We start from the raw sequence: 12,403 nt of genomic DNA, 5'->3' as shown, positions 1-12,403 counted from the left end.
ACGCCACCTCAATCTGGATGTGGGCAAAGTTCTGGGAAGTCTGGCAAAGTTCTCTACCAAGCAAGGTCTTTTGGAATGGGGACGGGATATGGGAATCATGCAAGCAGATCAGTGCACATACCTGGTGGAAGGGACTTTGTGCATCTGAGACCCTGTCACCCATTGCATCGGTGATACTCCAAATCCCAGCTTCATCAGCGGCCTCTTTATGAAACTGGTCACTTTTTGGGAATACGCATACAAAGGTGCGCAACAGGCTGACTAATGAGTGGAGAAACTGGGGGCTATCCGGGCGAACCTACAACTTATTGAGCCAGATACAGAAGTGTCCACCACACAGCTAGACACTGACACAGAGGAGGAAATGGACACGTCAGAGCCAGAGTCAGAGAATCAGGAGGAGCAATGAGGAGTAGAAGACTCAAAGGGACAAAATAAGGACAAATTACAGGCTAAATAAGCTGACGCTCTTTTTATTTTATTTTAGATGGGTCTTTTTTGTGGGGGTTCAATAAAGTTCAAAATTATAACCTAAATAAAGTTTTGAAAGCCTGTTTTTATTTGTATGGAACAGTATGTCTATTTTGATGACAAAGATAATACAAGGGTCAGAGACAAAAACCATCAGTGTGCAAAAAAACTCAAAATGCCCATAAATTCCCCAAATTCCCGAAAGTTCCCATGGAAAGTTTCCTCTTAAAAATTCCTGGAATTTTGCAACCCTACCAAAAACCATGCATGAAAGGTGTTCCTATACGACACATTTTACAGTTGACTTTGTGACAGGTTATAATATAACAAAAAGGTACTAGGAATGGATTTGTTGGATACTTCGACAATGTAAATACTGCTCCATTTTCCAATTGAGGATTAATTAGATTCCTTTCACTTTTTTTTGTAATTCCTATTTTTTGCTGCTATGTGAAAGTCACTGACGTTTAAGACGGCAATATTTCATTTTTATTGCAAATTAAAACAAGGCTATATTATAAATGTTTAAAAACAAGGAAAATAAATGCTAAAATTAAGTGTTATTTTAGCTCAGATCTGCCCTCCATTATATTTGCTGAAATGAAGTGAATCGGATCCAATGTTTGTCGAGATGCTGCAGTCGCTCCAAGCAGAGAGAAATACAACGAACAGGTATTCGGCTCATGCGCCATGTAAACCCAAATTAAATTATTTTACGTTATTTCCAATGCGCTTCCTAAATTTGATTGTGAATTTGAAAAAGCTCCTTGCAAATGGAGCTTAAGGAGATCTGCTTCATAAGAAAACCACAGGCTGTCCATTAGGGGATTGTGTATATAAACACAATGCCGGGTCTAAGCTCCACCAGATGCCCATTACTCCAGGCTAAAATGCAGACTGGCAAAAGTACTACTGCACCCAATAGGATTAGCCTTTAGGCCATTTTGTTTTCCGGGGGGGGGGGGGGGGGAATCAAAGAAAAATAAAGCAGGAACACAAATAGGTTGAAGACCAAAACCTACTTAATAGTAGAACCTCCATTACTCGCACTCCAGAAATGCAAACATTCCTAGGCATGTTGGGGCTTAGTTTTGCATTCATCAGCTAAAACACAATTAAGTGTTTTTAATTGATTTTTCAGACTGTGGATTCTTGATCCACCAGGTTTGGTAACAGTTGCACGGACAGCCAGTACCTGGTAGAATTTACTATCAGCGCAGCTCTGATCTTTAGACTCGGGTCAGGAAAGTAGCACTTTTAGTATCACATTTTTTAAAGTGGATTGTATTATCTGCACCATGCTGAGAATTTGATCTATTTAACTACTTGATCAATTAGAAGCTAAAATATTCACCAGCAGGCCAAGCATGGGGGAACTCAACTATCTGGGCTAGGGGAAGAGAAAAGAGGGTCCTGTGGCAAAGCCACCAAGAGACTCTTGCAGTAATGTATATAATTGCCTTTAACAGGGGCTTGTTACCTTTAAGTGTTTGCTCTGTATAAACAGCGCGGGTTCGGTAAAATGGCGATCCAGCGATGACATCATCACGCAGGTCACGTGACGTTCCCAACGGCGGGAAACGTGATGACGTCAGAGGGGAGAGGCATTCCCCCTCTGTCCTCATGGAACCAGTTGGTGTACAGACCTGTATAGAGTTTCTCCTGCGTTTTTGTTTGTAACTTTTACTAGTGCATTAAACCACATTTGGTTAACTGCTAGTTTCAATCTCAGTACTTTCGTGAGGAGTTCAAGCACTCCTACATTGGTGACCCCGAATCCTCGCGGACGTTCTTCGTGGCAGAAACGGAACGCAGGGCCATGATGGAAGCCAACGCAGTGGCTTTGAAGCTCCCCCAATTTTGGGAACAACAGGCGGCCTCCTGGTTCGTACAAGCGGAGGCGCAGTTCGAGCTCCGCAACGTCGTGCAGGATCAGACCCGTCATCTTTACGTGGTCTCCGCACTCAACAGCATCGAGGATCATCAGCCTACTGGAGAACCCCCCGGCCACCGACAAGTATGTCGCCATTAAGGCACGGCTAATGCAGGTATTCGGCCTTACGAAGGCAGAGCGCGCACGCCGCCTACTCACGCTGCCCGGGTTAGGAGACTCCAAACCTTCGGAGTTGATGAGCCAGATGCTCACTCTCCTGGGGTCTGAACCGCAATGTTTCCTGTTCCGCGAACTGTTCCTCAGTCAACTGCCCGAACAGGTGCAGGCGGCCCTCGCCAGATCGGACGCCGGGGATTGCATAGCGCTCGCCGAAGAGGCGGATAAAATATACGCAGTCCGACAACAATACTGCGCCGTCGCGAAACGCCCCGCCCCAAAGGGCCCTGCCTCGATGCCTCCAACAGCCGGTTTCTGTTATTACCACGCTCGGTTTGGCGTGAAGGCCAGAAGCTGCCGTCCGCCTTGCAGTTTTGTGCCCAAAACACCTAACAAGCAACTGCGTGTGAAGAACACCGACTCCGGGGCGTGCCCCGCGGCCACGATGGCGTTCGGCGATTCCGGGAAACTACTTTATTTAACCGACTCCATCTCAGGCCGTCATTTTTTGTGCGACACAGGGGCGCAGTGCAGCATCCTTCCCGCGTCAGTCCTCGACCTTCGGTCCGACAGGCGTGGTTCTCCCCTCCAAGCTGCCAACGGGGGTGCGATTCGTACTTGCGGGACACGGCGGGTCCAGGTCTGCTTCAGTGGCCAACACTTTATATGGGACTTCGTCACCGCCAAAATTTCACAGGCACTCTTAGGCGCCGACTTTTTATGCGCCAAAATTGTCGGCTCGTTCACGCCGCCACATTCGACTGTATTCCCTGTATGCGCGGCACGGTTGCACCGCACTCGGTCTCCTGCGCTCGGCCACCCCCCGACGTTTTCTCCCGCCTCCTCTGGGACTTTCCGGAGCTGACTAAGCCCACCTTCTTGGCTTCGACCGCCAAACATAGGGTGGAGCACCATACAACGACGACCGGCTCTCCCATCTACGCCAGGGCACGGTGGCTAGAGCCCAGCAAGCTCGCGGCTGCTAAGGCGGAGTTCGCCGCCATGGAAACGTTGGGGATTATTCGCCGGTCGAATAGTCCCTGGTCCTCGCCTCTCCACATCGTCCCTAAGCCCGGGGGTGGATGGCGACCCTGCGGTGACTACCGCCGCCTCAATGATGTCACGACCCCCGACCGGTACCCCATACCGCACACAGGATTTCTCCGCACATTTGACGGGGAATTCGATTTTCTCCAAAGTCGACCTCGTCCGTGGGTCCATCAGGTACCGGTGCATCCCCAGGACGTACAAAAGACAGCGATCATCACCCCTTTTGGCCTGTTTGAGTTCCTCCGCATACCTTTCCAACTTAAAAACGCGGCGCAGTCATTCCAACGCCTAATGGATTCGGTGCTGCGGGATCTCAAATTTTTGTTCGTCTATCTAGATGACATACTGATCGCCAGCGCCACAAAGGAGGACCACCTCAAGCATCTGCGCACTCTCTTTCGTCGCCTTCAGCAGCACGGCCTCATTGTCAACCCGGCCAAATGCCAGTTCGGCCTGCAGCAAATCGACTTCTTAGGCCACCGCATCACTTCAGAGGGGGCAATGCCGCTTCGGGCTAAGGTGGAGGTGATCACCGCATTCCCGCGGCCCCAGTCCGTGAAGGCACTCCAGGAGTTCCTGGGTATGGTAAATTTTTACCATCGTTTTGTTCCCAGGGCTGCACAGCTCATGCGGCCGCTCTACGAGGCCCTCAGAGGGAAGCCGGGAAAGGAGCCCGTAGTTTGGATGCCGGAAATGGACTGCGCTTTCGGGGACACGAAGGCCGCCCTCGCGAATGCGACAATGTTGGCACACCCCCTGCCAGGAGCCACCATCGCTCTCACGACTGACGCATCGGGCTACGCCATAGGGGCCATCCAAGAGCAATGGGTCGACGGCACGTGGCAACCACTGGCGTTTTTTAGCCGCCAGCTGCGACGGCACGAACGCCAGTACAGTACCTTTGACAGGGAGCTGTTGGCGTTGTTTTTGGCCATTCGCCATTTTCGTTTTCTGCTCGAAGGACGCCACTTCACTGCGTCTGTCGACCACAATCCGCTGACATTCGCGATGGCCAAGACTGCCGAATCGTGGTCGGCTCGACAGCAGCGACAGCTTACATTTATTTCTGAATTTACCACCGACATCCAGCACGTGGCCGGCAAGGACAATGTGGTAGCGGATTGCCTTTCCCGCGCCACCGTCCAAGCCGTGCAGTTGGGGATCGATTATGCGAGAATGGCGGCCGACCCGGACACTCGAGCCTTTCGTTCTGACTCCGCCAGCCTTCAACCGAAGGATGTGCCGTTCCATTCGGCGGGTACCACTTTACTCTGACGTCTCCTTGGGAGACCCCCGTCCGATTGTTCTGTCCACCTGGCGTCGGAAAGTTTTCGACGCCATACACGGACTTTCGCATCCTGGTGCGAGGGCATCGCAGAAGTTGCTAGCATCCAAATTCGTCTGGAGGGGGATGCGCAAGGACATCCGCGACTGGGCGAAAACGTGTGGTTTGTCAACGAGCCAATGTACGACGACATGTCAGGGCCCCCTTGGCCACCTTCGAGGTACCGGAACGTCGGTTCGACCACGTCGACCTTGTGGGGCCACTCCCGCCGTCGCGGGGTTTCACACACCTTCCGACGATGGTAGATCGCACCATGAGATGGCCAGAGGTGGTTCCCCTGACGTCTACCACCTCTGCAGATGTCGCTCGAGCCTTTATCTCGTCATGGGTAGCACGCTTTGGGGTTCCGATGGATATTTCGTCCGACCGCGGTCCACAGTTCTCATCTGAGCTTTGGAACGCGGTGGCCTCAGCCTTAGGCACCAAACTCCATCGCACCACGGCCTACCACCCGCAGGCGAATGGGCTGTGTGAACGTTTTCATCGTTCTTTGAAGGCGTCGCTCAGGGCCAGCCTCCTGGACGCGGCATGGGTCGATAAACTGCCTTGGGTTATGCTGGGGTTGCGCACGGCGCCAAAGGAGGACCTGCAGGCTTCGGCCGCGGAAATGGTTTACGGCCAGCCGCTCCGGGTACCAGGCGAATTCCTGCCGTCCCCTACACAGCCGTGGGTCCGCAGCCACTCAGCGGGAAGCGGCCCAGTGCTTCCGGCCAGTTCCGATGTCGCAACACGATTTTCCTGCCTCCCACATTCCAGTGGAGTTGATGAAGGCCAAATTCGTGTTCGTTCGTCAAGACGCCCATCGCAGCCCGCTCCAGCCTCCGCATACGGGTCCTTTCTGGGTTTTACAGACAGGGGCTAAGACTTTTTTCGTCGACCTCAGGGGCAGGCCGGACCACATCTCCGTCGATCGCCTCAAGCCCACGCACTTGGACCTTGAACAGCCAGTCGAGCCCGCTCAGCCACCGCGTAGGGGTCGACCGCCGGCTGCTGCCGCACCTGACCAGGCCGCTATCCCCTCCAGCTCACCAGCTGCTCAGCGTATTCCTCTCGGGAATTTAGGAGTCGTTCAAACAGGCTTGTCCGACCTCCTCTGCGATTGACTTTCCTTATTAAAGACAATTCTTGGGGGGGCGTATGTGGCAAAGCTACCAGGAGACTCTTGCAGTAATGTATATAATTGCCTTTAACACGGGCTTGTTACCTTTAAGTGTTTGCTCTGTATAAACAGCGCAGGTTCGGTAAAATGGCGATCCAGCGTGATGACGCCATCACACAGGTCACGTGACATTCCCAACGGCGGGAAACGTGATGACGTCAGAGGGGAGAGGCGTTCCCCCTCTGTCCTCGTGGAACCAGTTGGTGTACAGACCTGTATAGAGTCTCTCCTGCGTTTTTGTTTGTAACTTTTACTAGTGCATTAAACCACGTTGGGTTAACTGCTAGTTTCAGTCTCAGTACTTTTGTTAGGAGTTCAAGCACTCCTACTCATTATGGCAGTGATCAAAATAAAATTAACTTCCTTCATTCGTAGTTTTCTCAATCGAAAGTTTAAATAACCACGTTGTTCATACATCAAAACTCATAAATTGAACACTAAATTCCTTAAAAAGGCTAATCCTCGTGGAGAAGTGGAACAAATATCTGGTTTTATTCCATAACTTTACACAGGTCAAAATAAAGTATATTTAGACGAACAACTGGTTTACTTCCAACCTACCAAAAGGGGATTTGGATTCTTATGCTAATTGCTAACAAGAAACTTCAAATGAAATCCACAATTAGATTGAAATTTTCGCTCAAGTCAGTATAAATTTGTATTAAATCAGAATAGCATCACCTACAGAGTGGTAAATATTGTTCATTTATTCTGCACTATTTGGACAATAACACACTGAGGCACATTTCCTTGGGATTCTGGCATTGACTGGAAAGAAGCAGTTTTAATATAAACATATCCAATCCATAGTATGAGAGGTCATGTGTTCAAGGGGTCAATGTGCACTCAGTTACAAGAGATGTTACAAAAGGCTGTGAAATTCAAGCAGTAAGAGGAATCACCAAAGGTAGAGAGACAAGGAAATAGTACTGTGAAGTAGAATTCTTGTTTAAAAAAATTAGGAGAAAATATGACGACATTTATTTGCTTTTCAGTTATTTTTGAGTCAGAGCAGCAGAGCCCTCAAATGAGAATCAATTTCCAATGGGGCTTTCTCATTACAGATGTGCAAACAAATGGGTTAAAAACTCATCCTAAAAGGAACTCATGGCAGAAACAAATGATGCCTGTGAAATTTTAATTGCAACATGGTGGCCAAATCTGTAAATTATTGAGTTGACAAGCGATTGTCAAAAACAGGCAGCTCGTGGATACAAATCCACATCCAAGAGGAGAGAATTAAAAGTTGAATTCCTGTAGAGCATACATTTTCTCCTTTACCTTCTATCCCCAAAGCCCCTTCCAGGGGAAAAGACAAGACAAGGCGATCTGCTAGAAAATATTTTCTGATGCCGCTCGAACTAGTTCCTGGGCGTGCAGTGCGACTGAGGGCAACTCTTCCTTTCCTCCCAAGGATGAGGTCATCTGGCAACTATCTCTGCCTCCTTTTCATGTAGAGTAGATTGGGCACTCACCACATGAGGAACTTTAAGCAGGAACCCATATTTTACCTTTCTGCGACATCGCACACTGGCTTTTCCAATGCATTGCAGCTCTCCGCTTCCCCCCCCCCATTAAAATCTATACGATTTGGTGAAAAATTCTGTACGTTTTGCTATTGCAAAAACTGTTGTACACTTACATGTAAATTAATCCATGGGAGCCATTGGGATAGAGCAGGTAGCAAGTTGGCACTGAATCAATACCTAATTTCGCCATCAACTTTTTGTCTTTATCCATTGCTCGTTTTACCACAATATTTTCATACTGCATCAAATCGAGTATCACCTGTTACAAAACAATGAAAACTTATAAATATCATGGCATGAATATTTTAATTACATAGATGTCCCAATAAGCACCTTTTTATCAATCTCCCATTTGTTCGGCATAGTGAATACTAGTACAGGATATATTGCCACAAACGGCCTTAATTTAACATCTCATCCAAAGAGCCGAGCCTCTGACATACAGCACCCAGTCCTGCACTGCCAAGTGTCTACCTAGATCATGCACCCAGTCCTGCACTGCCAAGTGTCTACCTAGATCATGCACCCAGTCCTGCACTGCCAAGTGTCTACCTAGATCATGCACCCAGTACTGCACTGCCAAGTGTCTACCTAGATCATGCACCCAGTCCTGCACTGCCAAGTGTCTACCTAGATCATGCACCCAGTCCTGCACTGCCAAGTGTCTACCTACATCATGCACCCAGTCCTGCACTGCCAAGTGTCTACCTAGATCATGCACCCAGTACTGCACTGCCAAGTGTCTACCTAGATCATGCACCCAGTACTGCACTGCCAAGTGTCTACCTAGATCATGTGCTCTTGGAGTAGGTCTTGAGTCCACAACCTTCTACCTCAAGGAGTGTGTTACCAAACAAGCCAAACTGGCACTTTTATTCAGATCAATTGCACAGATCAGAATTTAACTGTTTGCAATAAAACCCATACGACTCCGTGTAACAGAAGACAACTTGCGTTCAAGACATTGCATTGGGCCTTACATTGTTTCAGCTCCCTACCGGTGGCACTATAGCAGCCAGACTTGGATTGCTTTAGTTGATGCTGTACAAGAATTTGTTCCTTACAAATTTGGTTACATGTACATTCACGCGCTTGGTCTCATCAGCCTCCCTATTCACAGCACTGTCTTCATTGCTCACTGATCCTCATTTCAATTTTAAACCGACCGTGGAAAGGGTATCAGATACTGTTATACTTTCATTTTAGCCAATGCAAATCAAAATTAGATTCAAGGTATAAACCCTTCTCTTTTTTTTGGGGTGGAAAGAAAGGAAGAATGGGGAAGAGTAGGAGGGAGAGAAGAAAACAAGTGGGGAAACTCAAAAACTCACCTCCCGACCTACATAGGACAACTCTGTTTCAAATATAACAGCTGTATAGTGCTTCTGGTGTTTACCCAACAAAGACAGGATAGAGATAGAGCTGAAATAAAGAGGAAAATGTTTTGAAGACCAGACCAGGCACATTTTTCAGAAAGACATTTCAAAAGGAAAAAGTATACAACAAGGCATTTACAGTGACCCTATTAGCTTTACATTTAAAAAAATAGATCAATATATACTGGAGATAGCTTTAAAAATGTTGCGCTATAAAAATTAAACTATACTGATATTCTAGACTTCTGCACAGTAAAAGTGAAAATATTTAATTAATAAATCAAGCCTTCCGGACTGTATGTTGATGCATGTGGTGAGAGCCCAAACTAAACAGTACAATGTGGGATTCACACCCATAATATTTAATATTAAAAAAATTGTTTCCAATTTTTGCCCACCACCTTCTGAAGGCACAGACTCCTGCTTGGTTATGGTTCTGAGTGAACTGATAGCCATCAGGTACCTCACTCAAGTGGCCATTCCTCACAATAGAGCCCAAACAACAAGTATTGGCAGGTTATTTGATTGTTGAGCTCATCAGAGCCACCCCAAATCTTTTCCTCACAGTCGACAGCCTTTCAAGTAGGGCTCGTTGGATGCCAATTAGGAGTGGGAACATGGGACAATTTATCTCCAGCCCATGGGCTCCAAAGTCAATTACAGCACTGACTTTTCAACTAATTCAGCACAAACAGGGGATCGAAACTGTGACCTTCTGGTCTGTATGGCTAAGTACTACAACGGGCAGTACCCTAAGATCAATGATGATCAACCAATATCAGCAACTGTGTAGAGAATGTCAGGAATTCAAATCTAATTAGTGACATTATCGAGGGAAGGAGGACTTGCATTTATGTAGCGCCTTTCACGACCACCGGACGTCCCAAAGCGCTTTACAGCCAATGAAGTACTTTTTAATTTTGACGTGCAGTCACTGTTGTAATGTAGGAATTGAGAGGGTCAAAGGTAGGGCTGGCAGTAGGGTGACTGATTTTCTGCATAGTGGTGGGAGAAAATAGGTAAAGTGTCTCTGCCTCAAATAAAAAAGTTATAAAAATTACATTTACACTTAAAAATGACCAGTTTGTCACAAATGTAAATGGGTGGCTAAACTGCCCAATGTCATAATTGATTGGTCTACTTAAGAGTGGAGCATCTCTTGAAACCCAATTGAACAGACAGCATGCTTCACACCCAGTCTCAGCTTCAGAGAATTGAGACTTCAACACTTAGAAGACCCCCTTCAAATGTGTACCAAGAATAATCTACTTGTTCCATTGTAAGTAACACAAATGGCATCATGGTGAAGAACAGATACTTCCAACAGTACCTGGCTGCTTCCAGTACAGGGCAAGCAGGAGGCTTGTTTGCACTAGTGTGATTTTGTAGAAAATCAATCATTATTTGTCGTACAGTCTGCAACTCTCTGTCTGGTCCTGTAAAACATAAATTTTCAACTGGTAATATTTGAACATAAAATCTTTTCATTCTTGAGCCTAGCAAAATCAAATAAAATAAGCACCACTATTCAACATCTTTAGTGTCTTTCATCCACAGCAATTACATACTGGGAACCAGGGGTCTCATTCTAGGTAACAATCAAGTTGCAAGATTTAGAAGTCGTCGAGGCTTGAATTACATAGATCAGAGAAGTACAACAAAATACTGAAATATGACAATTAAACTGGACCAATTACAGTGGAACTTACAGCAATACAAAAAAGGGATAACTTATAGATGACAAAAATCTCAGTTGATATCACAAGCTTGATTTCACAGTAAACAAAGACCTATTTGTGTTTTCTTGCTGTGGTTCCTCCCCAACTGTAGTTCTGCATTTTCCATTCCAATTAGTGGTTTGTATTTTGGAGTTCTGGCTTGAAGGCATCAGAAGGCTGCTCCTTCATTAAAGAGCCTCAATTAACTTTTTGAAATCAATTTATTCCTCCAGAATACAGACTCTAATAGACAAATATATTTTCAATGCAGTAACAGGAGTGTAACAACTGATTTAGACCCTCTGTTAATGGAGGTTTTGGTTGGAAAAACACCATTCTTCATTTGAAAGGCTAAATTTCAATATTTTACACACTGGAGTTTTAAATCCTCGTCTGATTATTTAAAATTGTATTATACATCTCCTTAGTTAACTAGTCGGACAACAACTTTCAAATCATTTGGGGAAAATGTTAGCTAATCTACTGTATTAACAGTCAGCTTGACTTAGCTGGTAGAACTCTCGCCACTGTGTGTTTTAAGTCTCACTACGAACCTAAGCACTTAACCTTGGCTGATAGTGTGGTGCAGTACTGTATTGTCAGATTGTCTTTCGCATAAGAGGTCAAACCAAGATCCCATCTGCTTATTTAGGTTAACATTCATCCCTCAAAAAAAAATCACCAGCAAACCAAATTCACTAGTCATCTCCTTCATTTGCTGTTTGTGGGAACCTCAGTCTACAAAACAGTGACGACACTTGATTGGTTGTGGAGCTCTTCAGCACAACCCATGCATGTGAAATGTGCCATTTTAAATACAAGCTCTTTCTTTAATGTTTTGAAATGTTAATTTATGCACAACTCCTCCCTCCATCACCTTCACCCTTTGTGAGATAAAAGATTATGAAGAATTTGTTAGTTCAATATAAGTACATGTATTTTAATTTTGGATTAACAAAATTTGCTGAACACAAATTAAACCCCTCACTCACAGCGGGGAATCATACGTTCATTTTCTTGCAAAAGAAGGTACTAAAATCGTCTTTTCCCCACGTGTACTTTGACTAAGCCTGATCAGGCATCCCATTCACAAGATCGTGCTGAAGTGCTATATTGCCACCCCTCGATCAGCTAATGCAAAACACAAGACAATTAATGAATAGACACGAGTGTGCCATTCATAAAACTAGATTCCCCCCCCCCCCCCCCCCTTTGCTGGTTTTAATAGGGAAACCAGGGGGGCATAGATTTAAGTAATTGGTAGAAGGATTAGAGGGGAGTTGAGGAGAACTTTTCTAACCCAGAGTGTGGTGGGGTCTGGAACTCACTGCCTGAAAGGGTGGTAGAGGCAGAGATCTTCATCACATTTAAAAAGTACTTGGATATTCACTTGAAGTGCCGGAACCTACAAGGCTACGGACCAAGAGCTGGAAAGTGGGATTAGGCTGGATAGCTCGTTTTCAGCCGGCACAGACACGATGGGCAGAATGGCCTCCTTCTGTGCTGTATGATTCTACATACAGTATAGAACACAAAATAATCCTATTTTGTAAAAGGCCAGTGGAATTGAGGGGTTCAGCAAAGCCTAACACCACGGGAATAAATTAGTTGCCCCCCATAAAGGAAGGGTCTCAAAGTTCATGGTATTGTGGCCCACCCAAACTAATCTTCAAACAAAAAGAAAAAAGCTAAAACAGCAAGGTCA

General features: G+C 46.1%; 1 protein-coding gene across 1 annotated transcript in view; it reads right to left on the bottom strand.

The window, feature by feature from the left end:
• Window positions 1-12,403, bottom strand: part of LOC147101644 (sulfhydryl oxidase 2-like) — a 95,402-nt gene that overhangs the window by 48,511 nt on the left and 34,488 nt on the right. The window contains 3 exon segments of the mRNA XM_085965374.1: window positions 7,718-7,863; window positions 8,936-9,026; window positions 10,311-10,416. Coding sequence (XP_085821500.1) covers window positions 7,718-7,863; window positions 8,936-9,026; window positions 10,311-10,416 — 343 coding nt within the window.

The sequence above is a fragment of the Somniosus microcephalus genome, chromosome 23 (genome assembly GCF_052327205.1).
Source record: "Somniosus microcephalus isolate GS21.2 chromosome 23, FLI_Smic_1.0, whole genome shotgun sequence".
Classification (NCBI taxonomy): domain Eukaryota; kingdom Metazoa; phylum Chordata; class Chondrichthyes; order Squaliformes; family Somniosidae; genus Somniosus; species Somniosus microcephalus.
This window is presented reverse-complemented; position numbering and strand designations above follow the sequence as displayed.